Genomic DNA, 27,873 nt, shown 5'->3' on the forward strand with positions numbered 1-27,873 from the left:
ACATTGAAAAATACCATTTTCAAAATTAATAATAAATCCTTTCTAAAATTAGCTGAAAATCAGTTTTTTTAATATTTTTTTTAAAAATATATACAGTTTTAGTTGGAAAAGTTTTTAGTGAAGTCAGAATTGTGCTATCTGGCTTAGTTTTAGAGTTACAGGTATTAAAAGTTGCCTTATTTATGAAAAAATGTAATACAGGTAAACAGGTAGTTACAATTATATTATTATATTATATAATATAATATAATATAATAAATTATTATTGGTATTTACCAAAATAGTAGCATCATTAATGGTGGAACACAAACACAAACCCATAATATTAAGATTAAATTTATCATAATATCAAGAAAAAAAAAAGATAAAATATTATAGATAGGTACTATTTTGTCCGATAGCAAAATGCATGATCGTCATTACGATCGATTACTTAGTCGAGTTAAACTAAAGTATTTTGTTGTTCAGTTTTAATTTTATTTTGTTAAAAATTTAAAATGACATCGATCATTGAAATTTATGAAATATTTGAACATAAAACGAGTGGCCATCTGTCCATGTCGGTTATAAGTGTTTTACAGTCCTGGGGCCTTATTGCAAAAAATAGGGCGGGTTGCATAAAGAACAGTCTGTAAATTTGTTACCAGCCCTGTAATTTACTAGCTCTATAAGGTTTTTAATGATTGTGTAAACTATTCTCGGGTTGCATAAAGAAATATAAAATTATTAATAACCGTGGTTACCAAATAAATTAAACCATATTAAACCAAAAAATTGTGCGTAACCGCGTAGGTATATTAACTTAAAAATATTTTTTATTCTTTAATAATCGCAAAAACTAAAAAATATATAATATAAATTGAATATTGATAATCTTTGATAGTAAAACTTGTTTATCTTATCATAATAATAATATTATATTATTTTAACCGATCTGTAATTAGTTACAGAGCCCAAATCGGATCTGCAGTTTACAGGTCCGGTAGCCGATAATTTACAGAGCCGGTAACTTTACCGAGCGTTCAAGCAACACCTAATTTTATTTACAGATCCGTTAACGTACTTACAGATCTGTAAGTAGTTACAGGACGTTTATGCAACCCGCCCATAATGTCATAAAATGTAATAAAGGACACTTTTTAGAATTGTGTCCTAGCACAGCTTATTGTGACGGTGTCGTTTGGCGATGCAAACAAACATATATCAACAGCAGCAAAAAGAAAGTGAAGTGCAATTTTTACCAATCAATCCGAAAGTGCACTTTTTTTTCAAAGTCCCACTTGTCTATATATCAAATTGTGACATTCGCGTATTTGTGGACCGAAAAAGTGTCACTAGAATTTATTCGTAATCAACTTAAAATAGCTCGGCAATCATCTGTTGATTGGGCCTCGTTCCACCGAGAAGTCGTATTTGACGGTATGATACGGTTAATTGTTGAAATTGATGAATCCAAATTCGGAAGGCGAAAATACCACAGAGGACATCGCGTTGAAGGCCAGTGGGTATTTGGTGGAGTTGAACGCGAAACGGGTCGTTGTTTTCTCGTACCGGTAGAGAAGCGTGACAAAGACACGTTACTCACTATTATCAAAGAATGGATTTTGCCAGGAACGTTAATAATCAGTGATTGTTGGAAGGTAAGTTTGGTTTTAATTGATTTAACTCAACCGTGTTAAATTTCAATGGGTTCAATGTTTTTAGAGTTATAAGTTATAACTGTTTAAAAGACGAAGGGTATAGTCATTTGACAGTTAACCATTCCATAGAGTTTAAGAACCCGGAAAATGGCGCACACACCAATAACGTCGAAGGAATGTGGCGTCATGCTAAAGCTTCCATGACACAGTACTCCAGGAAAAAACATTTTTATGCAGGTTATTTGGCCAAATATATGTTCCTAAAGGTTTGTCGTTCTTCGGGCCTAAACCCTTTGGTTGAATTTTTCAAACTTGCGGCACAAGTGTATGACCCAAATGGGCAAACTTTAGACACAGAAATAACACCAAATAATTCTGATTCGGGTTCCGACGACGACGAGGAAAATGACTTTTTTTATTAAAATTGTACCTACCTTCTTAAGTTTTATAAATAAAATTGTAACTACCTGTTTACCTGTATTACATTTTTTCATAAATAAGGCAACTTTTAATACCTGTAACTCTAAAACTAAGCCAGATAGCACAATTCTGACTTCACTAAAAACTTTTCCAACTAAAACTGTATATATTTATAAAAAAAAATATTAAAAAAACTGATTTTCAGCTAATTTTAGAAAGGATTTATTATTAATTTTGAAAATGGTATTTTTCAATGTTTACGTGCAAAAACTTCAAAAGTAAGTATGTTAGGTAAGTTTTGATTTTACCAATCTATTAAACGTTAAAAACCACACATTTCGAAAAAAAAAATCTAAAAATATTCAATTCTAAGTATTTTTTTTAAAAAAAAAATGCGCGTAACGAAAAAATGAAGTTTTTGAAGTTTTTGATCAATAACTTCAAAACTAAGCTTGTCCGGGCTCTTCTTTTTTTACATTCTTATAAAGCACCCTAAAACACACATTTTGGAAAAAAAAAATTTTAAAAATCGATAGGTTGCTAAACTAGAATCGTTCCAGTACTGAAGCTACAGCTGTGGACTGTAGTGGTATTCCCTCTTGAACTCCCCAGTGTCGTAGTTATGATTTTTTTTTTTTTAAGGGGGACATATAATTTGTAACTAATTTATGGACACTACGGTGAGAAGGTACGCACAAAAAACAGTTCTATATATATATATATATATATATATATATATATATATATTTTTTTTTTTTTTTGAATTTTATTTTTGCATTTTCTAGACATCATATACAATTTTCATAATATGTCGACTTTTATGAGCTATTAATAAGCATTAGTCAATTTCAAATTATATTGGTTTTTTTTTTTTTTTTTTGAAATTTATTGACGATAAACTATTTTCGTTTGGTCAAAAAAATGTGTATAGTTTATAGGAGGTACCTTATATCTTGTTGGTCTAAATTAAAAAAAAAAAAAATTGCATAAATCTACGGCATTTTTATATTAGCAATTGAAGTTAGGATTTTCAAAAAAATAAGTCTAAATCACAAATTTTTCAAATTTTATTGGGTTAGAAACACATATAAAAAATCCTATTTGTAGTTGAGATTTTAAAATTTACCTAAAAGATTCATTTTAAGTTTTTATATTTTTCTATAATTGTAATTTTTTGTGAATATTTATGGGATAACGTTACCCTGACACCCAAGTGAAAATTTTTCCGTGGAAAATATTACAAAGTTCTGAAATAATTATTGGTAAAAATAGGTAAAAACAATGATAAAATTAATTGATAAAAAAAAAAAAAAATTAAAAATTCGAATATTGGGGTGCTAGGGTAACCCACCTCATTCAATCGCTTTTTGAAAATGTTGCCACTTGGAAACCTATATAGAGCAGTGATGGTTATCAAATGGCGGCTAGCAGACTAGAAAAAAAGTAAAAAGTAATTACATTATACGTTCTAGCAGTGTGCCAGTGTTGTAATTCATCACTCTTATTATTTATTGGTTTTTACTGGCGTCAGCACTTTTGAGGGCCCGCGAACAATTTCCAGATTTCTAATGTGGCGCTTCAAAAATATTAATTGATGACCCTTGTCATAGTCTTTAGGCTAGGTGTATGCTATAGGTTATGGTAGATGCGCAGTCCCTATAATATCAATACGACCGTGCTTTATATTTTCAGCCAGATAATCTACAGTAATTATAAACTTTATATGTGACCCTCCTATATGTATGGAATATTATGAATATATCATATTCATATACATCGATGATTAATTAGTAATTACGTATACCACTGATTTTATAATATTATAAAATCATTGCGTATAACAATCATAATAAAATATAAATCACAAAGAAACATATTTAGTTATTCGCATTTAATAGTTAACATGTTAATGATAAATTGAAACATTAAAATGTAATGGCTAATAATTGATAAATAATAATTATAGTTAATAAATACAAGTATAAGTACTTATCTAAAGCTACAATAGCCCATTTTTCTGTCATAGAATCTATGAAAACAATTTATTCATCTAGTTTTTTTTTTAAATTTAAACTGTATTACTACTATTATTATACTTCACAAAATTCAATTAAAGAGAGATAACGTTAAGTCCGTTTAGATACCCATTATTAAATGATTCATACAGATTACAGTAATTTAGTTACAACTTATAAAGTTATAACTAGTTATCTCTTATCAAGCCATCAATAGGTGACTCAATAATATTTTTTACATGTGTTTTGGTCATAAAAAGATTGATGGGTTGGTACTTGATATGTTGTAATTTTTTATAATATATCGTTATTATTAGATTATTTTTTTTAAACTTTTTTTGCAGGTACTTACCTAAAAATAATAACCACAGTATACACTACCTATTATAATATGAAGACATAACTACGATCATTGCATACTATACAGTTTCGTATAAAATATATTAATATATAGATATTAGATACATACCTAACTATTTTGTAATTTATACAAAAAATAGTAAGTATATAATAAAAACATAACATTGTTTGTGATCGTGAATAAGCACTTACAGTATTATTCATAATATTATTAATTTTTGACCATCATTTTAGGCTTAAGCGGTGCACTACAAAGTCGTAAGGTGATGAATTTATGTAGGAAAGCTATAGCCTTTTTCTAAAATAAAAAATATTTTCAGTACTCATACAAGGAGAGAATTCTAGTTAACATAAATCTGGGGGGCTATAATAGCCTATTAGCCTATTAGCCACTATTCATTAGTGCCCTATAAATCTACAGTATATATAGAAGGTTAATCCATTGACCAATTAATCAGTATACTGCAGTATATTTCTTCAGAGTATTTTATTTAGAGATATAGATATTGTTTTAATGATTTAATTTAAAAAAAACTGCTATAAGTAAGTATTTTTCAAATGTTATTTAATAAAATACAACAACTAAATATATTGAAATAATATAAGATGATTTTTAATTTTTGTTCTCACCAAAATAACATCTATCGTATTATATTTTATTGCATTGGAATATTAAGTGATGGGAAAATAATTTTGTAGAGTTAAAAATGACAAAATTATCATATTTATTTGGTTGTAACATAATATATAATATGCTGCATATATAGGAATTTAAAAAATATAATATAAATATAATATTTTAATAGACAATTTTTATTTGTATTATAGTAAAAAAAATTTGACAACTTACATATATATAACATTCTTATTATTACATTTAAATATAACATAAAAATTTAAAATATACTGAATATTTCAATACATGCAATTACGATGAAAATTACAATATGATAACATTATATTGTATTAAAATGAGTATATATAATATAATTATAATTGGTATAAGTTATATTATTTATTTAATTACCTACTTATCATATATAATAGCATCAATTTTTATTAAAGGTTATTACAAAAAATATATCACTATGATCTATATGAATTATATAATGCATTATTTTTAATAGTAAGAGCAACAATAACACCACTCACCAGCACAAAGTGAATTAGCATGTACAGAATGAAACGATCTGCATTTTTTATCACGTTCTTCAACTTTTAGCCAACACTCTGACCTCAAACATCCATTCGAGCAATTTACATGTTTTGTGGAATTTTCGGGATGTGTAGTACTCTCGATCAAAGACCTTTTACTTTTTGTGGGAATTTCCTGATTTACTTTTCCACGGGGTGTGTTAGGTGGCGAATTCATTATTTTCATAGATCCTAAAATATTTTCATTTTCGTCCATATACACTGCGTTTATGCATTTTGGCCGTGTATCAGTCGCATTATATATATATTCAAGTTCAGCTATATATGTTATTCGCGAGTGTTCAGTAAGTAATTCACCGAGTTTTTGCTCGACACCACTGTTTAGCATCTCCGATTTACAATTCTGATTAAGCGAAAATATATTCAATGAATGATTTGATCCCCCTAAGGAATGTGGTATTACATGTCCTTTACAATCTCCTCCGGTTTGGACATGCGTATCGGTATCGTTATTCATTGTCTTATTCCGTATTGTGTATATTTCTGGCGTAATTTCTACGCAAACATATCTTGTCCTACCATTAGAATCAATTAGAAATTCGTTTTTGATTTTAAAATGGTGGAGCGCATCTGATATAGGTAAGCTAACTCTTGATAATCCTGATATTTCTGAATATGGGACAGATTTAGGACATTGATAAGCAAAACCGCGGCATACTTTCAAGCAAGTAATTAATAGAAGGATTTTGAATTGAAACATGTTTATATAGGTAACTTATTAAATACTATACTTAGATTATATCAGTTAAATTATTTTACAGTGTATAAAGATTGTAGAAAATTGTCTGGAAGATATCCAATTACAATTTCTTTAAGTAATATTGATGCTATTTAATTAATTTAAAATTTTATCTTCACTTATTATTTTTAAAATGCTTTTATGTTCGTAATTATTCTTAAGATCTTTAAGACCTTCTTAATCTTTAAATCTTAAATTTATTTCTAATTAATAATTTATTTTATAAGTTATGCCTATTAATTATGGTTTAAATGTATTTGTTATCGAATTCTATCTATACAGTTAAAACGCAGAAACTATAAAATTACAATAAAATACCACAATTCAAATATTAGCTTGCCTTATCTTCTTCCATTTTACTGACGGTACCTAGGTTTTGAACTCTAGCTTGAGCGATATACTGATATCTGCATGGTATTGAAGCAGGAAGGTTTTTTGAATAAATTATATGTTCTGCCGGATTTTCTTCTGAATTGAACTACTCCAGAATGAAGTTGATTACAAAATTAAAATATTTTTGAATAATTTTATTCGTCTGCATTCAGCAAATCTAATACCCCAGATTCGATTTATATTTTAGGTTGAGTACAGCTAAATACAAAAATAATTAAATAAATTTGAATGATGTATTAACTAAACATTTATTATTACATCACTTTAAATTTATTAAGCATGCACTAGGTTTAATAGAAAAAGTACAACTGTCAAGGAATATTCCACGCCATCGCATATTATATAAATGCTCTATAGATTACATGTCGTGTTTGTTTCATAATGGCATAATGATCCATTTTTATAATGTATATATTTTTATAAGCATATAAAATATCAATTGTTAATTTAGCCAGTAATTATGGTTTGATAACACAATAGCAATTAATTTGTGATAAGGACGTTAGTAACCAGAAAAACTGCAGTATTATTAATTTAAATAGAAAACCTAGTTTAGGTCCCGGACGCAATTCGTGTTACCTTTTCATCACTTAACATTTTTTGAGGTTTCCAGTGGTTTTCAAATTTTTTTTTAATTTTGATATTTTTAAATTTTTAACAAAATAATAATGATTAAATATTTATCATTAACATAATAATATTATTAAATGAAAACTTATTTTCAGTGGTTTGTACTTTTAGGCCGGAGCTATACACGGCATATTCGCCGCGTTTCGAACGCAGCGTATTTCGCGGCGTTTTCTATCGAATTAAAAATAAACCAATGCATTTTTAGTTCGACAGACAAGCGGCGGTATACGCAGTGTAAAGCAACAGCTCCGACCTGATGGATATTTTCGATAAAAATATTAGGGACTATACGGACTTCCCAATCGATAAGTAACTATGGACTTATGACTTATAATTTGTATGTTTTATGTTTATGATAGTATTATATTTTTTACAGTTCAATTTTAATTTATTTATAAATAGGTATGTGATTAATTATGACATATAATTTATATTATTATGACATTATTATATTTTTACAATTAAATTTCATTATTTTTATATAACCTGGCATATCTTTATTGAGACAATATCGTTTTAGGAACCACTTACAATAATTAACTGTAGATGAAAAACTAACACGAATTGCGTCCCGGACGCAATGATGATATTTATATTGACAATTGAAAGTTCCCAATAGTTCGGCTACTAGCCTCAGCGCCCATTGTTATGATTTAAAGGGGGCTCGGGGGTTCTTTGCACCCCTATAGCATCCCCGGTTGTTGTGGCACTGGTCGTTCCTGTTGTAATAGTTGGTTAAAAACAAAAATTTGTTGTGATAAGGAGCTTTGATAAGGCTTGGAGGTCACGTTTCAAAGGCCGGAACGTTTGAATTTCCACCATCTAATTTTCAAAAATGTTCTAATTAAGTTGAACTATTAATAGGTATTTGCAATTTTCGATCATTATTAGTTTTTTTTAAAATTAATATCAATAAAAATTTATTTGTTGGGGAGAAAAGCGTTTTTCGTATACAATGATAATATAATATCATTGGATTAAAATTTAATTCCATCCATTATAGTAACCCACTTGTAACCTACTGTACAGCAGAGCGACATCTACAACTTACTTTATTTTTTTCAAATTTTTTATTATTAATTAAATACTATTAAAATGGGTAAATGGTAATACAAGTAGGTACACAATTTTAAATATAATTTTTTAGGTTAAATATTATTATAAATGCATAACTGTACCTATATAATATCAAGAAATTAATAAGACTTTACAATTTTTGCATAATTTTTAACTTTTTGAAAATGTTCATGAACACAGCACTAGGTGTACCTATAGAAAATTCCAATAAAAACTTTCATTGGAAATTTCAATAGATACACCAAAAATCAAATCAATTTTGTCGAAAACCGAATTTTTGAGTAAAAATTCCTGATTTTCTTAATTTTTTTTGTTTTCCTGGAGTTTTAAAAAGTATTGGAAATATTAAATTTTGAACTACCCGATGCACTAAATAGATTCATTTTCCCATCAGAAGCACCTTATTTCGACTATACTTATATTGTGTACACAGGACACAACTACACAACAACACAACAAATAAAAAACAAACATCAATATACATTATACATTCATCGATCTGCACAGAATCTTAAATGTATTGTTAATATTATTAAAAATAATTTATTTACCTGGTTGTTTTAATATGTTAGTAAATTATCTTAAAGGAACCTAGGTGGTCGCTATATTTTTTTCCTTCATATCATATAAACATTTTCTTTCCCTAACCAACTCAATAAGCCTCATTTTTTTTTCGTAAATTCATAATTTTTAATGTTATACAATTTGTGTGGATAAAAGTTTTTATGGTAACCAAATCATCAATAATATATAAAAACTAATTCCCGAAATATTGTATAACCGTAGTCAGGTAGTCTTACTAAATTATATATTGAGTTAATAAGTAAACTCACACTCGTAACTCGTCTGTAGAAGTAGAATTGTATGACTGGAATATTATTTTCTTGAAGTCACTACCATAGTATCATATTACACTGTACAGGCTTATTTGTACAGATGTACAGTTATAAAATTGTTTTCGCTATCCCATATCCGATATTCGAAAATCGCCTAATAACATTTTTAAAATTATTTTGACATAGCTTACCCGACATGGCACAATAGTATAAAAGTATCTTCAATAATGATGAATTTAGTGTTTTGTGCAATTCAGAATCATGAAAATTATTCAAGCTCACAAGTACCTAGACATTAGTGTACGGGTGTATAATGCACCCGTATACCAATCCCAGTCTGTCTGGGGAAATGGTCCCAACAACGGTGGGGGCTGGTCCAAGCGACGTGAGTACATTGATGAAAAAAAACATTTTGAAACGTCAATATTTTCAGAAAAATAAAATCTACAATATAGCCATCTTCAATTTTTTTTTGAAAATGATTTAATAAAAAAAAATATATTTTAAATTTTTTACCGAAACATTAAAATAAATTAAAAAATGAAATACTTGTAGTTCTTATTCCTGTGAGTCTTATTACAAAACCAGAATTTTGATATCTTCATTATTTCGTGAGATATCGCAATGGGTAAATCCTGGCTGGATATCCTGTATAATACAGACGATCGACTTGGCTCAAAGCCTTAAAATCGTTTTTCATGTACTAGGGTCTATCATTAAAATCATTGAATGATAATCTAACTCATAGGTGGAGCCAGATGGTGTGCTGGGTATGCGGTGGCACCCCCTAAACGCACCGACAATTTAGTGTGAAGTTCAAACTTCAAACGTCGTATGATATTGTGATTTGACATTGTATATAATAATTATTGTGATGTAATATTATAAATATAATGAAATATAGTATTCATTTTTATTTTTTTTTTATTTTTTGGAGGGAGAGGGACAAAAATATTCGCACCCCCTGAACGTGAAGGCTGGCTCCGCCTGAATTCTAACCCATTAATTACAGTGACTTTTCTCTTGTGTGGACACCGTTACAGAGGAACTGAACTGTTTTCACAAAGTTCGGCGTGAACAACATTTTGAATGGGTTAAAAACTATGCACTATGCTTTCAAGCCTCATAAATAACGTGTATTTTCCAGCGACTGAATACGAAAATAATAAGTTATACTTACTAGTTATTATTAAATAAATATTTATTAATAATTTTGTTGAAAATTCAATGAACAACGGGATTAGATTATTAACCAACTACCTATGATAAAGAAAATACAAGGGAAAGCATTCTATTTTTATATACTTTTACATGAATATATATTTTGTTAGGAAATAAATACTATTAAAACATGTTTACAAATCATTGTTTTAGTAAGTTAACACGATGAAGTGTACAAAAAATTGAAAAATTGGAAGTTGACCCTCCCCCTCCCCCCTCTGCGCAATTGCCTGTCATCACTATTGTTTATATTATATATATATATATATTTCAAGTCAACAATTTGGCCCTCCCTAAAATCACCGCCACTGTTCCCTGTTTTTGTTTTTAAAAACCAATTTTATTATAGTTGGATAGGGCATTGCACGGTTTAAGATAAAATTCTTATCCTAAACTGTTATGCATTGTAAAGATTACGGGCTACGGCATGTAACACATTATTCAATTATTGTTAATTATTATGTTTTATAACAGCCATAATATATTATAATCGTGATTTTTATTTTTTTATTCCACAGGTGATAAACTGATAATGTGATAAGGGTTCAATAGGATTTGTGTTGGGTTCACCACATCGGCCTGAGTGCACTCAGGTCGGTGGTCGCGGCTGTAGAATATTACGTTAAGTAGGTCCTACTTAGTAAGTACTAAGTATATATTTAGTTTTAGATGTTCTAGTATCTACTGTCGCGGGGTTAAAATAATAAATGTCAAACAAAACAAAGTTAAGTAACGATTAAGTATTTTAGATTTCCATTTAGTAATTCATATTCATCAGTCCTAAATAGTTCACGTGTTGTGACCGCGCATCCTTTAATCATTTATTGTCTATTGACTTAGTCAATTTAACTATTATTATATTTGCTGATATCTTAAAATATACGTACATAAGTCGGAGAATTGCACCGTGCTATTATTATATAGTAAGATAATATGATTGTTTTGACTTTTGAATGCTACGAATTACAATTCAATTGAATTTAGAGATAAAAATCCAAATACTAAATCACGTATACCGTTTATTGTGAAGACGTGTAGTTATTCGTTATTCTCCAATAGTGATATCGTAATTTACGAACGTCAGCTACAATATTGTACAATACCATATTATTATTGAGTTTGATTTGATTTTGTATTATTCCATTTCACATTTAAATTTCATCAATGGCTATCAAATTCAAATATCAATAAATATTGAACACTACTCGGATATAGTGCTCTTATTGTTTTATGTTCTAGGAGATTAGTACAAAAATATTTAATCAACTTTAATACAAACCAAATAATATTAGATTTTATTTTAGTTACCAACAAGTTTAAGATTAAATAATTTTGTTTTAAGATTCATATCTATAATCAAACAAATTTATCATGACATCAACAAATACATTGGAGGATAACATCAAAATGTTACAACAGTATGTTGAATATTTTCCAGATTTCCCTAAACCAGGAATCTTATATAAGTAAATATATATTTTTAGTCAAAAATTAATTTCTTAAATGTCTATTTTAAATTTATATAATTATGTGAGCTCATAAAAATAAATCAAGGATATGCATTTGTTAAATTTTCTCTTTTAATTGTTGTAAATCTTATAATGTACTCTACTCTATATTTAAAGGAACTGCTTATTTTGTTATTTATTTAAAATTTAATTTCATATTAATGAATATTAAAAACAATAAGATTCATAGTTTAACATTTATTTTACAATTGTAAGTGGAATAAAGAATTCAGTAACTTTTTCTTTTTTACACAATTTATATTGCTTTTATGATATCATCATAATTTTAAGATGGTACCTAGTAAAAAATATTTAAAATATTTTTTTGTTTTTTTATAAATGTGAATGCAGGAACCATTAATAAATTTCACTTTTAAGAGCTAATTTTTTGAATATCACAAAAATGTATACACTTAGATAGGTACATAATATTGTAAAAACAGAAAAGCACAGTAAAAAAAATGTTGCTATCATAACTAAAAAAACATCAAGCAAGTAAGTATTAAAGTTAGTAATATAGACCATTTGGGTAGTCACAGATTTGAAAAAATTATTATTTTTAAATTTAATAATACAAATAAATTAAAAACATTAACCAAAGTATCTAACAAACTCTTTATCACATTTTGAAAAATTATTTATTTACAGTACCGATTTCCAACTCAACATTAGGTGTGAATCACTATTATAAATTTTCCACCACCACCACCACTACTTAATTCTGGTCCCTTATTTCTTTATAATTTATACATACACAATAAAATCAGCAGTACAGCAAGTGCTATGATTAATATTAAAAAAAAAAAAAAATAAAAATAAAACATGTTTAGGTTATTAATGAGTTCTTAATAAGTACTAAGCACACAAAAAAAAATTATTTGACTTCATGGATCACTTGAGATGGGTCAATTGATCACTAGTGGGGAACCACTGATTTACAGAGAATACATTTTTATTTTGCAGGGATATATTATCATTGTTAAGCCATAGTGATGGAATAAAATTGTTGGAGACAATATTGAAACAAATTGCTAATCAATTGCGTGGTAAAGTAGATTGTATAGCAATGTTGGAGACTCGTGGTTATATTTTTGCTCCAATACTTGCTTTACATCTCAATGTACCATGCATACCTGTTGCTAAAAAGGGAAATTTACCAGGTCCTGTTATTGAAACATCATATATTTTAGAATATGGAGAAGTAATAAATTATTATTACCTATATAGCTACAGCATCAAATTTATTTGTTTGAAATATATTACAATAATTTATTATATTTATGCATAGGATATTTTGACAGTACAATTAAATAGCATTATAAAAGGACAGAAGATATTCATAGTGGATGATTTTCTTGCGACTGGCGGTAAAAACAACTTATTACTGTTTACAATATATAATTCTTTGATCTACAGGGTGTTTCAAAATGATTCATCCGATTACGAATTGATATAGTTCGGCAACGGTTAATCGCAGGTTAATGACCAATGTATTAACGGTAAGATTAGATAACTAAGTTTATTTTAAGTTATCTAGTTGATAAATTTGGCACCGTAATGGTCAGTGAACTAGGAAATGAAGCACCAGCTACCACAGCAATGGATCGGTCGCTGTAGTGCTAATGACGCTACTTTTTGTCCATGGCCGGGGCGTTCGCCGGATCTTACAATCTGTGATTTTTTTCTCTGGGGTTACATAAAAAGCATTGTTTATGTACCTTCCCTTCCAAAAGATCTTGACGAATTGAAAAGTCGCATTACAGACGCCATCAACTTGGTTACTGTCGACATGCTTCAACAGGTTTATGAGGAATTTGAATATCGCTTAGATGTGTGTCGTACAAGTAAGGGGGGTCAGATTGAAAATTTATAAGCATTGTACCTAAAATTTAAAATAATCCATTAAAATGTAAAATTAATTCTAACATGATTAATAAAATTTTACAATAAATATGATTTTTTGAAATCGGATGAATCATTTTGGTACACCCTGTATAATTATGAGTTATTGTAAAATACATTTAAATGGACATATTCATAGTACCTACTTAGTATATAGACAACATTAAATATATTTCTTTACTAGAATTTGTTGGAAAGACTTTAGATCACAGGTACCTTATTTTTTTTTGTTTCTTAAAATACCAAATATAAATTAAAACTATTAATTGATTATTCACAGAAACATCAGTAAATACCTAGTTTTCAATCATAATTAAATTTGGTATTCGTTTAGTATTTTATCTACAGAACCGCGTGATCTACGTATTTGATATTAGTTTAGTGTTTTAAGTCATAAACTCATAAATCATGCAATTGGTACTTAATTTTATTACTATAAAAATTAACAATATAAATATAAAATAATATAGGATTATATCAAATAATGTCAAAATCAGTACAAAAAAACAATGTTATTAAATACTAGGTAGAGCAATAGCCAATAAGTCAAAATTATTCGAAAAATTTCATTCAATTATTTTATTATGAAAAAACTATTTTATTTAATAAAAAAATGTTAAGCAATACATTTTATACATCCTTAAAAAAATTATCTTGCCAGTTAATAGATTAGTATCTGTACTTTTTCTATACATAATGTAAGTAATTGTTTTATTTGTCTTGGTAGGTCACATACTAAACAAATACTTTAAATTTATGAACTATACTACTATTAATTCTACACTGGGTTATGTAGTGATGTTGAGTCAATATTGACACCTTATTATAGTATATTCCTAGTATAGCTAAATACTTTTAGAATATATTATAATTCAATGACTGATCAACTGGCCAACAATTCAGTTTATACAAGCGATATTTTAATCTGTAATTTGTGACTCTTTTGTTGATTAGCTGATTATTTAGGTTTGGTAATATAAAATTAAATAACCTGTAAGACAAATATTTTAAGGTTTCATAAAGAAATGCAATTTTGAAGTAAAGAGTCATCCCTTTAAAAATTGTAAAAATAACTGTCCTAAACAGAAAATTATGAAACTAAAATTGAGAACTATTTTACATTTGTGTCATTATAGTAACAAAAGTTTTTACGCATCAATTTTAAATTGTATAGTTATTATCAAAGATAATTATTATAATTGATTATATTTGGCAGCTATTACAATTACATAAATACATTTTTCTATCTTATTTTTTTTATATACTAATTAACCACTATAATATATTATTGTTATGTGTATTCTAATATCAAATAATTCAATAGCAATTGTTTTTAATATTGCATAATCTAAAATTAAAATATTCAGATATTAAATAAATAAATAATAGGTAATGCTTTTTATATTAGATAAACAATTAAAATATGTATCTAATAGCAGTAGCAATATATACAAGTTTATTCAGCAGAGGGAAAGGGTACAATTTAAAAATTGTGATTCACCTCAATTAATTGTGTGTATATAGTATAATATTCAAATTTACTTAGTAATAACACTAATAACTAATAGGTAAATTTAATTTAGTTATACACAGTTTTAAAATATTCAACTAGTTATTTAATTATTTTAGAACCACATATTTGTAACTTTCCAATAGAGCCTCTTTATTTAATTTAAATTAAACTTTAAGGTTTTAAGTAATAATAATTTTTATTGATAAAAAAGAATTCTATACAATTCACTATTAAAAAAAAAATAAAAATTGTAGTGTCAGAGTATAGTTTAATTAATGCATTTTTATTTTTAAACAGGTACCTTAGAAGCTGCTACAAAGTTAATACAAAAAGCAGGTGGAGAAGTTGTGCAAGGATTGGTCTTGATGGAAAAATTAGAATTAGAAGGACGTAAAAGATTAAATTTTCCCATGATATCGTTAATGTCTGAATAACTGTTGAAAACAAACTGCTTATTTTAATTTAACTCTGTGCATTAAATAATTTATAACAATATCTTATTACTATTAAAAAAAAAATGTATCCATTATGTAAACATAATTTATAAATATTCCATGATATGTTTGTTTAATAATTGTGTACTAAATTTTTTCTAAATGTTGTTTGAATTAGAATTTTTATGGATTTGGATATTAATTAATTTATAAATTAAAAGACTTATTTACTTATTTCTACATATTGGTGTTTGTTGAGTCACAAAGTTGGTAATGATTAATAACTGTAGATTTTTGTGTTATTGAAATGTGTACAATATTAATTATATGAATTCAAATAATCATTAAATTCAAAAGAAAAATGGTGGGGGGAAATAAGTATGGAGAAAGTCGACTGTATTATATTAAAGGGTAGTTAAGACTCATCAAGATACATAAGTCAACAAAAATGGGTTAATATAAAACCATGACAAAATCTTGTTTATGATGACTAATGAGTGATGAGTAAAACATTGGACTATAAAGTATAAACATTTTACAATGATAAGAGTTCCTATACCTTCTTATATGACATATTCAGGACCTTACAAGTGGGAGGGGGGGGTTTGGACCTGCAGTATAAGGGCAGGGCCCATGTGAAATTAAATTGTAACATTGTTGAAATTTTTTAGGACTAATACTTATTGTATATTAAATAATATTTTATGATATAAATATACAATAAGGATAAGTATAAGTGTCATTTTTTGTTCAGTTTTTGAGAAAGTCTGGATCAATTTTGATTAAGACGCCGAGGAGGGTTGCATGGAAGAGATTTTGACTGCAGTTGAGCTGTGGTTTAGGTAGCCTTGCATTTTTATGTGGAGCCTTTGGTAGTAAGTGGCTGTTGTCTGGTTGTTGGATTGAATTTTGAGGTCTTCATGTAGAGTGCCGTTTGTGACAAACAATGCGGAACTTTGATGATCATGTGGAGGCAAATGGATTGGAAATGCTTGAATTGTCCTAAGGTTTGAGAGTTTAGCAGTACCCCAGAGGGCAGTAAGAGAAGTTGGTTGGAGAAGACTTGTATAAAAGTAGACGGTAAGACTAGTTCATATTAGATAATGTGTAAGCGAGAGTTGAGTTGCTTCCTTTTTACTTTTGAAATAGGGACCCTAGGCGAGTCTCCTGTCAAGTAGCAGGCCTAGGTATTTAACAGGGACACACAATACGATGTGGAAGTCTAGACATACTATTTATAAAAATATTCTATGAATTTGACATTTTGACTAAACCTTGGACGAGACTTTAAGAGTACGGTTATAATTTATTAAGAACTTTTTATAATTGTGTAGTCATTTAAAAATCTTTCAATGTTCTGTAAAGCATTGTACCTACTTAGCGCGCTAATTAAATCTTATCCTGGATCTTGATTGAAATGATATCACATCAGAAATAGTCTGAAATACTATATACCTACCTACTACCAGGGGCGTATTTATAAATGTCTTAAGGGGGGGGGGGGGCTCACAAACAAAAAGTTCAAATTTGCGTACATGGGGCGTAGAGTTGTAAAATTTCTCATATAATAAAAATAAGTATAAAATACGGCGAATGGGGGGGGGGGCACGGGCCCCATGTGCCCCTCCCTTAAATACGCCCCTGCCTACTACATATATACATACTTCAATTGTCAAAGTTAGATTCTCTATGGTTTGATCTTGATACAGATTTGTACCGACTTAAAGAATTGTTCGACTCTGACAGGTGTAAGGGTGCAGCAAATCTCATACAAGGTTGATGTAATGTCTAAAGGAGTATGAGCTCATCAGTGGGTTAGTCTTTAATAATATCCTATTTATTCCATAATGGATATTTTTGATGAAATGTAGGTGGTGTTAACTAAGAATTCAATTTAATAAACTACGTATATTTTTCTAACTACCTACTACTACTTCAATGAGTTAAATGCGCCATCTTTATTCTTTATAACGCGGTATAAAATAAATGAAAAAATTATCATTATCGTGGATATGAGTCGTAACTCGTAAGCTCATAAGACTCAAAAGCCAAATCCATAACGACCATAAGGTAAATTTTTTGACTGGTATTATATTGTACCTATACCAACACGTACTTTTATGAACACGAAATTGTCTCACAATAGCGATAAGTTTGCAGTTGACAAATTGGTACCAATCGAATAGGTACTAAGGATTTAATAAATGCAAAATTTTTATTTTATTTGAATTTAAATAGGAATACTATGTAAGGTTTTAACTCATGGATAATTATAATAGGGACTCTGGTTATAACTATATCTAATTAGTAATTATAAAATATTCAATAAACATGAATTAATAAACTGATATAGGTAATTCATGTGTTTTGAAACTTTTTTAACTTTTTAAGTATGTTTATATGAATTTTATGAAATTTGTTTAATGTACTAGTAATGAAAATAATATTTCAATAACATTTCTACTCTAGGCTTAAATTAAAATTATTTTTTATTATTTTCCATAAAAATGAAATATTTCATGAAACTTTCATGAAATATTAAACAAAAAAATTTCGTGAAATTTTAGAACTCTACGTTACCTATTTCTTATATACGGTTATTTGTTTTTGAAATTACAACAAAGTAGGAAAATAAGTAGGAGTACACTTGGATTACTCTGTATATTCCACGATAATAATTAATAATGTTTTTTGATATTGCTAAATAGATAATTTATTTTAATATTAGTATCACGCAAAGTTGATTAAGTTTATGCCCGAAAACCATACATTTAATTATTATTATACCTAATATTAGGGACTAGGGTTATATACATTTTACCTATAATTTATTATTATTAGTATCTTTTGAATTAATACCTGTGCACCTGTAGAATGGTGATAATAGATTCATGCTATAATTAATATGCAATAGCACAATAGCTTTAAACAAATCTAAATGTTAAAAAAAAAATGTAATTTACCTATATAAAATATAACAATATAGTTACTTAAAAGTTTCAAGAATTTCACTGGTAATAATATTTTTGAATTACATTAGTCACGACAAAATAATTAAAATTGTTATTTAGTTTAATTATTTAATTTTGTTCCACAAATGAACTTCAAATATTTTAAAATAGTTCTAGATTCATGAAAAACTGATTTTGAAAAATAAAATCTTATACCTGCATTCTACGTATATAAATAATTTTCTATTTTTTCCCCCAGTTACTAATTTAGATAAGGTCTTGAATTTTGAATTCCCTAAACTTCTAACTGGATTCACTTTTCTACTATAAAAGCTGCCTAGTATTGAAGATGAAAAAATCTTTTTTTATTATTACTAATAGTGTATATATTATACATTACAAACAAATATATAATTATTATAAAAAACTAAAAACTAAAATCAATACATAGTTCAATACAATATGTACATTGATTTGGTACTCCGCTCTGAAAGTCTGAAGTCGGAATCTTTTATCAAATATCCTTATAAAAAGTAGCTACTGTCTGGCATAGACCTTATACTGTGTATAAGGTCTATGCTGTCTGGTGAACTCTTATCAGTTATCAGTTATCAGTTACCAATGAATTGTATTTATTTGCTTTTAAATGCTTCTGAAAAGCCAAATCAATTAATGTAATTGTATTTAGAGCGATTGATATGTAATTTATCGGAGTCATGACGTCGACTCGTCATTATTTAAATCCATTAAGATAACGACCACTCAGAAGAAGAACTTGATCGCAAAAACAAACATTCACATTTTGTGGTCGGCTTTGAGTGGATAGTGGGTACTGTCAGCACCAGGTAATTTTCATTTGGTTTCAACACGTGCAGTAATCAATACAATTTTCACCTATTCTGTTCTAGGTTTTTTTTAGGATTGTTCGTGTGTTGAGGAATTTCAACTGAAGTTAATCAACATGTCGATTACTAGTATTGAAGATGATGCACTAGCATTAAAGAGTTACATCAAGTCATATCCGGACTTCCCTCTGCCTGGTATTTTGTTTAGGTAAGTTTAGGTATATAATTTTTTTGATCAATGGTTGATGAGATTAATTTTTTTTTTATTGTTGTTGTTTGCTGTGCCTCTAGTTTTATAATTTTAACGCTTTGTTATCAAACAACCTTTTTTTTTTTTTAATTGATCGAATAAAAACTCGGCATCTACATGGCCATTAGTTACAGTGATGTTATGTTTGCAAGGTTTAAGATTTTAACAGCATTTTTTTTTTTTTTTAAGTGGTTACAATAACAGTATGGTTTCCTATTATTTATATAAAAAACAAAAAAAAGGGAGGAAAACAAATTGTGGATCATTAAATTATATTAAATTATAGAGGCCTGTTAACTTCAAAAAAAAAGACTACTAACCTTGAGGCTTGAATTAGAAAAAAAAAACATCATAATAGGTATTGATTTAAAATTAAATCTTTAAATAAGTGCTAATATTATTAATATTCGTAGAGTTACCATTATCTAACTTAATGATGTTATTAAAATACTTACTAACAATGATCATTATTTTGAAAAAGCCTTATAAAAATTAAATTAGGTATAATTGTTAAACATTTTAATGTTATAGAATGTATACAAGTATAAAACTATTATTTCTGAGTTCCATGAAGTTTCTAAGGGGACCTTAGAAATTGTAGGAATTTTTTTAATTATTGGTTAAAAGGTTGAATCTTGTACATATTTCATTACATTTTCTACTGTATTTACTATTTTATATTATCTGATAATAAATCAATTATAGGTAATTTAATAGTGAGTTTATCTTGAATATTTAAATTTGAATAATGCAATTTTCCAATTATATTTACAGAGATATATTTAATGTCTTCCAAAATACTGATGGATTGCAATTGTTGAATAATATTTTGAAAAAATATGCAGTTGAAATCGCTGGTAAAGTTGATTGTGTTGCAATGTTAGAAGCTCGAGGATTTTTGTTGGGCACTTTAATGGCATTGCACTTAAATGTTCCCTGTGTTCCAGTTAGGAAGAAGGGAAAGTTACCTGGCAAAGTAGCTCAACTAGAGTATAGTTTGGAATATGCTAAAGTAATTATAAATTGTATTTTGTTTTATTTTATGTGACATATATAACATATTTGATATGCAGCTAATGAAATAAAATACTTGAAGATATAAAATGCCTTATTAGTATTGAAATTATCATTATTTTATAATATATCGATAAACCATTGTATAGGAGATTTTTTTTACATTAAGTGCGATGTAAACCGTACAGTAAACCTAACGACTGACATTATAATTTTAGTCTATGAAAACTATTATACGATGACTTATCTGTATATTATAAAATTAATGATATTATTAACATTTTTAAAGATTTATCTCATAAATAATGAGGGTTTATCATGTTTATAAGAAAAAATTAAACTAGGTTATTTATTTTTGTTACCAACATAAGCATACATATTTTTTTAGTAATCATCTTAATTTGAATGTTCAAAAACTTATTAATTATAAGCCCTTTTTAAAACATAAATCTATTAAATTAAAATATCAAACAATAAAGTATAAAATGTGTACTAAAAAAAAATATTAGTTTAATTTTAACCTTTCAAAATGTTCTAATCTACATTGCAGTAGAAATATTAATTAAGCAAAAATCGCTTCACAAATATTTTACTAAATATTACAAAATTTACCAAAAACTAATTAGTATGTAGTTAAATTGCCATTTAAATATCTATTGAAAAATGAAGTCAATTAACTTTCGAATAACCTTGTAATAAAAATATGGTTTTTAATATTATAAAAATCTATTCTTATTAAATTAAATATAATTCTCCACAACAATTATAGTATTGAAAAAGCTTACTGTTATTTATTTTATTACTTGTTAATTTTATTTGATTAACAAGTGAATTTGTTTGCATATATTTTAAAACTTTAAAATAAGGTTTGTTTTTAGGATGTGTTGGAAGTTCAATTAGATGTTTTAAAAGAAGGAAAGAGGGTTCTGGTTATTGATGATTTGTTAGCAACTGGAGGTAAGTGATTAAATTAGATACTTTATTATTAACTATTTGTTACTTTGTCTATGATAGATTGTCTAAAAAAACATGAATTATTTTAAATTGAAGAAATACATAAAAGTGGCCTATCTAACTTGTTAATATAAAATAATTATTTTTAAGGTACTCTTGCAGCTGCTGTTCAACTTTTGAAGAAAACTGGGGCAGAAGTAGTTCAAGCAGTAGTTATTATGGAACTCTGTGATTTAGAAGCTCGGAAAAAAATTGACATTCCAATTAAATCATTTATTCAATACTAAAATATGTTTTATATAATATATTCATTTTAAGTAAATCATTATTTTTTAAATACAATAAATATTTTGAAAATACTTACTATTTTAAATTGGGAGGAGGTGCTTTGAATATATATTTTGTTGGGGTAGGTGGCTAAGCAACCATATGTGAACTACACTATTACTACACATATTTATGCTTTTACATGATATATATTTATTTTCAAATAATTTTATTATTTATGGAAAATAATTATATACCTTTTTACTCCATGGCAAAAAGTATTAAGCTCCTACAAATAATTTTTGAATTGTTACAAAATAACTAAAATCACAATTTGCATAATAATATATATTTTTGATATTTATTATTTATTTAAATTTAACATCCCAGAGGATTAAAGAGTATAGATACAATTTAAGGGATAATAAATATTTAATTATTGAAACTAATACCATACAAAAAAGAAAATTAATAATATTATTAATTATAATAATTTAAGAAATATTCATTACATTTTTTAATTTAGTTTATGAGTCAAAACAAAAATCAAAATATCATTCAATATCAAATTATTTAATTAAATACATTTTATTCAAACCTATGCTATTCAGTAATCATTATTCAAATTTTATATTTTATGAATTTACAACTTATTACTAACAACTTTTTGTGATTTTGATAAATTTTGATAAGTTATAAAACTGTTTTTACATATAATAGAATTGTAATTATTTATTTTAAATATTTTTAAATGTTTTGGCCTTTGAGTACATGATGTGCAGTGTGCCTGCCATTCAATCAGCAATGACATAATATGATCACTGAATTTGTGGTTGTAAATTAATAGAATACAATTCATAAATTAACTAATTAATATGATAATAATATATTGATCAAAAACACAAGCTTTAACATAAACTCTTCTATAATAATAATTGTGTGCTTAATGCTTTTGTACATGAAAGTGCTTGGAACTCAATGACCTATAGCACATTTGTACATGGGGCATTTAGGACTCATTGTGTATCATGACTGCTGTGTGAAAATGTGGTTGTTTTCGACTGTGTGATTTCTAAACAAAAGCCTTGTAATAGTTGTTTTCATATTCACGAATTTCTAAAACCACTTATGCATATTGCATAGTCACCACAAAAGTTTGACATTTAAAATCGGAGTCCAAAAAGTTCCCAATCAGCAAACACCGTCCATTATTATCATAATGCCTGTCAAATGAAAATGTTACAATGTGTAGAAAATATTAATATAAATATTTTGTGAAAATTTAAATTGTAGAATTTTTAATTTCCGAGTTACACACCAATTTGTAGCGTTAAAATTACCATTTTTTTTGTTTTTCTGACGCTTTCCAAAAGTTCTGAGAATTTAAAAATTTTACCTCACAAAGTTCCAATACTTTTCTGATATCAAAAAATCGGAGCGTTTTTACCAGCTCGATGTTGATGACAGTCATAAAAAAATGTTAAAAAAAATACATCATTGTAAACACAGTGAAACCTCGGTATCTCGATGTTTCTGTATGTTGAATTTTTTTTTTCAGTCCCGATCAATCAGTATTAGACTTTCGTAGTTATTTCGGTATATCGAATTTCCATAAGTCGAATATTTCTATAAGTCGAAGTCATTATTCGGTATCCAACGCTTATTTTGATTCACTAATTCGAATATATGACAGATTAGATAAACACTCCAATATCAATGTTTCATATCAAGAATTTTTGGATATTGATTTTACTTTGAGAACATCAGAAAGTTTAACCGATTCAGACATTTTTAAAACATCTGATATTCTCAGTGAGCCATAGACAGATTCTGCCGATGAAGCAATTGACGAGGAAGGAATTGCTGCGTTGTTAAACCTTTCATACGTGGTGCCCAAGCTGCAGAAAACTATATACATGAACTTCGGAGATACGCCCAACAACAGTCAGGATTTCTGACAACGATTTTTCTGCACTTAATATTTTAGAAAGTTTTATTGAATATACTTCTAATACTAAACAAAAACAAACAAAAATTACAGATTTTCTACCTTCATAAAAAATACTGTATACTTACCTAAATGACAAATACTAATACATAATATATATGCTATGTATAAATATATCTTATATTATAAATACAAATTTTTCCCAATGATTAAACATTTTTATTTCAAATTTTATTTATGTTTTAATTCCCTCGCTAACTCGAAGTTTCGATATATCGAATTTTTTTTTGGTCCTTTACGACTTCGAGATACCGAGGTTTTACCGAGTCTAATTGTAGAATGACATTAGCCAGTGGTGAGGGGGGGGGGGTAAGGAATCCGGGACCTGTGGTCCACTCACTTGGTTGCGCCACTGCTTGATGGCAAATTTACGACCGTCATTTTTCTTTGAATTTTTTAGTCTTACAAACATGTCCAATGTTTATTAAATTTTAATCGATTTTAATAGAATTTATAGACTGCTCACTTATAACCTGTAGATTTGTGATATAATAGTTCATATGGATATTAATCTAATGATAATTTGGTACAAAAATTAAAATAATGTGGTTAAATGTTTCACGTATTAATATATTATAGTTAATATTTTAAAATTTTTTATAATATAATAAATAAATAATATAGGTATGCGCTTATAACTGTTCGATTTTTTCTAGTCCGATAAATATCTGAAGTTTGAAGAAAAAATTGAATTTGGTATGCGTTACGAATTTATTTGCCACAGAAACACGAGAAATAACGGAAACGAGCACATTAATATAAGTACTCAAACGACTCGTCGAAATGCTCTTCACAATGGGATTCCGGCTACTTATATAGGTAGTTATATGCAGTGAAATAATACATGTTTTGTACATTAAATAAGTTTCTCACATTGTCTTTGCGTTCGTTTTTCTTTTAATATAACGATGACGTTCAGGATATCTACCTCACTAATTTAAATAAACTAGTGTGATACACTTATATACCTATACACTACATGAACTTATATTAATTAAGCTCTGAAATCCTAACCGTTCCTATACAATTATATGTTAACATAGTTTCTTTGGAACCGTTGAGCATAATATACCGTCGAGTCCATCATGTTTCTGGACGACGATTGTCTTTTATTTTACACCGTACGAAACGCGTCAAACATATTGTACGTAATACGTATTTAATATATAATATCATATATATATTATTACACAACACGAACACTCAAACTACTCATGCTTTTGAGACGTAGCTAATCGTTCTGGGGTCTAAAGGCGTTATTCCACCACAGCCGTGTTCACGTCATAACATCATAAACGTGTGAAAATATACTTCTTGATTGGTTAGTTCTTGTTATATGTCCGTCTGTATATTATATTCATTATTCTACGTTAATACTCCAAAACAGCTATAACCAATATCAAACGCGTATTAATTGAAAATATTAATATATTAACCCAAATATGGCCAGATGGCTGCAGATTTCTGAAACCACGAAAAATGCAATAGCGAACACGGCGGCAGTGGAATGCGCCTAAATAGTCTTCAGGACTTGTCTTGTACAACAGCTCGTAAATTGCACCAAGTCGAATTAAAAACGAAAAAATTTTATAATAATATTGTATTTACTATTTTAAAGATTCGTAATCAAAATTTGTAACAAAAGTCCCGTGGTCAGTGCTAGCGCACTACAAATTCCAAGTTTTCTTAGCCAGATGACAGGAATGATGATTTAGGTGTCTGTAAATATTATATAATACTTAATACCGAGTAATACCTATATTATAATTATATACAGACGAACGTGACACGACGCAATTTTCGAGTTTTGAATCTTATAATAGTAATTCTAACTTGTTTAAGGAAGTCGGTCAAAAGATTTTTTTTTCTTTTTTGAACAACAGCAAGTGCAGTTTGAAAGTCGATCCCTGGGTAATTTTATTAGAATTCTTGTGTACTCGTTACATAATATTATTTAAATCCTGCAGGGTTCTGGGAATATTATCAATGACCTAAGTGTCAGAAACAGACGAAGCCGATGTAGATTTGCACATGAAAAAGCATTGCCAACTAAATAATTGTTTCTCAGTATTATGGCGAGAAACCGTTTCTTATACCTGATTAAAAAAAAAGTTTCTGCACTAATCATTAGATTAGGAAGCGGAACTATAGGATTGAAGGATTTAGAATAACAAAACACTTCTGAAAACTGCCCACTTCCCTTGAAAAATCTACACAACGTCAGCTTCATAGACCTATTACGTAGCATGACCCACACACATCGTCACTGAAAATTTTTCCAATATTTACTTCTATTTGCAACAACCTTATCTTATGTGACTTGGCAAGAATGTTATGAATCGAGTAAAGTATTTATAATATGCTTGTTTTAGAGTCAATACCATATTATATTAAATAAATAATAATTAACGATGTTTAATTATTTTCCAAAAACAATCTATGGGTAATAGGTAAGACAGGTACTTATTAGTTATTAATATTATTACACACAATGAAAAATCGTTTGTTCAGAGTAATTTCTGGAATTATACTCCGTGCCACGAGAGAAGTACCTAACCAAATTCCAAAAGAGAGGTCCCGACCAAAATGCAATCGAATTCGCGCATGTAATCGTATGCACGCCACAGCGCGAACTGTGAACGACAAAGTGGGGGGGGGGGAGCATATTACCGCTAGCAGCTGTCGCCAGTCTGCATGCGCGAAACGGATTCATTTTCTTGTGGCGCGAAGTATACTTAACTGGTTTTAGATTCTTTTAATCATCGGAAAACTACACTATATCAAGTATCTATATACTATATTTTATAGTGGCTCTTATTTTTTTTTCATTGAAAATTTGAGATTTTCTATCGGATTAATAGAAATAATAATATATTTTTGTTTATTATACAAGATTAATATACTTGGCTAAAAATTTAGTAAAGATGAATAAGGGATTATCCTAATTGGTTATTTATTACTTATTAGGTACCAAAAATTTTTTTACTTATACAAAGATAAATAGGCGAGAGAATTAAATAGTTTTTATGATAGAATATCGTTTTAGACCAGCATTTTATATTTGTATTATACATGGTGTAAGTCCACTAGAATTTGTGATGGAAAGTTTTGAACATCACTACGTCACGTATTATAAATGTCGAATTGAACACATATTTTGAATCATATGAAGTTTGGTGTTTTTAACGGGCAACGAAGTACACGGGATCAGTTAATATTATATATATATACTATTATATATGAACACATGTTGAAACTTGAAAGGATGAATGAATAAATACAATAACACGTACTACACGCTAAGATCAGTGTAGCATTCAGAATTTTTTAAACCCCGATGATATTGCCCCATCCTTTTCTATCTCTGTATATAATATAATATACGTAGGAGTGCGCAGACCTTGCTGATAGGGGGGCAGAATGTATATATTATATACAGTAGTATTATAATATATAGAATATTATATATACTATATATAATATATAATTTAATATTATTTTGGTTATTAGTATTATTGCCGCGTATCTATTAACACATTATCAACGCGGTATCGCTTGTGGCTTGAACAAAGTTGGACCTTTGACAACACATAATTATCGTGCACCGTATACTCAATATTTACAATATATAAATTATTCATTGACTCATTGTAATATAAAATTATATTAATTATATTAAAT

The 27,873-nt window shown here is 27.8% G+C and overlaps 4 protein-coding genes and 1 long non-coding RNA gene across 11 annotated transcripts; 3 read left to right on the plus strand and 2 right to left on the minus strand.

The window, feature by feature from the left end:
- Nucleotides 1–557: 557 nt before the first annotated feature.
- On the plus strand, nt 558–2,062 carry LOC149058445 (uncharacterized). Its single transcript, XM_089218376.1, has 3 exons — nt 558–610; nt 1,115–1,644; nt 1,707–2,062. The coding sequence occupies exons 1-3, from the start codon at nt 558–560 to the stop codon at nt 2,060–2,062; spliced, it is 939 nt and encodes a 312-aa protein (XP_089074502.1).
- Nucleotides 2,063–5,227: 3,165 nt separating this feature from the next.
- Nucleotides 5,228–7,109, minus strand: LOC107164938 (uncharacterized). Its single transcript, XM_015512954.2, has one exon. It carries the CDS (start codon nt 6,348–6,350, stop codon nt 5,556–5,558), a length of 795 nt encoding a protein of 264 aa, XP_015368440.2. The 5' UTR covers nt 6,351–7,109; the 3' UTR covers nt 5,228–5,555.
- Nucleotides 7,110–11,064: 3,955 nt separating this feature from the next.
- On the plus strand, nt 11,065–16,145 carry LOC107164939 (adenine phosphoribosyltransferase-like). 6 transcript variants are annotated; one of them, XR_016190446.1, is made up of 6 exons: nt 11,065–11,186; nt 11,889–12,012; nt 13,018–13,255; nt 13,343–13,553; nt 13,620–13,898; nt 15,767–15,855. XR_016190446.1 is itself a non-coding variant. In XM_015512955.2 (5 exons), the coding sequence occupies exons 2-5, from the start codon at nt 11,918–11,920 to the stop codon at nt 15,901–15,903; spliced, it is 549 nt and encodes a 182-aa protein (XP_015368441.1). In that variant the 5' UTR covers nt 11,065–11,186; nt 11,889–11,917; the 3' UTR covers nt 15,904–16,145. The 6 variants fall into 6 exon arrangements, 5 of the variants coding, with proteins under 5 accessions (XP_015368441.1, XP_089076682.1, XP_015368443.1 ...); XM_015512955.2 differs by lacking the exon at nt 13,620–13,898 and having other exon boundaries at nt 13,343–13,421; nt 15,767–16,145; XM_089220556.1 differs by lacking the exon at nt 13,620–13,898 and having other exon boundaries at nt 13,343–13,531.
- A 3,340-nt stretch (nt 16,146–19,485) lies between these two features.
- LOC107164940 (uncharacterized) lies at nt 19,486–25,071 on the plus strand. Of its 2 annotated transcripts, XM_089220630.1 has the most exons (6): nt 19,486–19,699; nt 19,763–19,907; nt 20,724–20,961; nt 21,842–21,920; nt 22,068–22,234; nt 24,849–25,071. In XM_089220630.1, exons 2-5 carry the CDS (start codon nt 19,816–19,818, stop codon nt 22,202–22,204), a joined length of 546 nt encoding a protein of 181 aa, XP_089076756.1. In that variant the 5' UTR covers nt 19,486–19,699; nt 19,763–19,815; the 3' UTR covers nt 22,205–22,234; nt 24,849–25,071. The 2 variants fall into 2 exon arrangements, with proteins under 2 accessions (XP_089076756.1, XP_015368446.2); XM_015512960.2 differs by lacking the exon at nt 24,849–25,071 and having other exon boundaries at nt 22,068–22,276.
- On the minus strand, nt 23,047–23,923 carry LOC149058446 (uncharacterized). The gene is made up of 2 exons (XR_016190457.1): nt 23,525–23,923; nt 23,047–23,407 (listed from the first exon to the last, which is right to left on the minus strand). It is a non-coding gene; the product is annotated as an uncharacterized LOC149058446 (long non-coding RNA).
- Nucleotides 25,072–27,873: the final 2,802 nt, after the last annotated feature.

Source organism: Diuraphis noxia, unplaced genomic scaffold, assembly GCF_037042655.1.
Source record: "Diuraphis noxia isolate RWA-SAM2 unplaced genomic scaffold, SU_Dnox_SAM2 contig0002, whole genome shotgun sequence".
NCBI lineage: Eukaryota > Metazoa > Arthropoda > Insecta > Hemiptera > Aphididae > Diuraphis > Diuraphis noxia.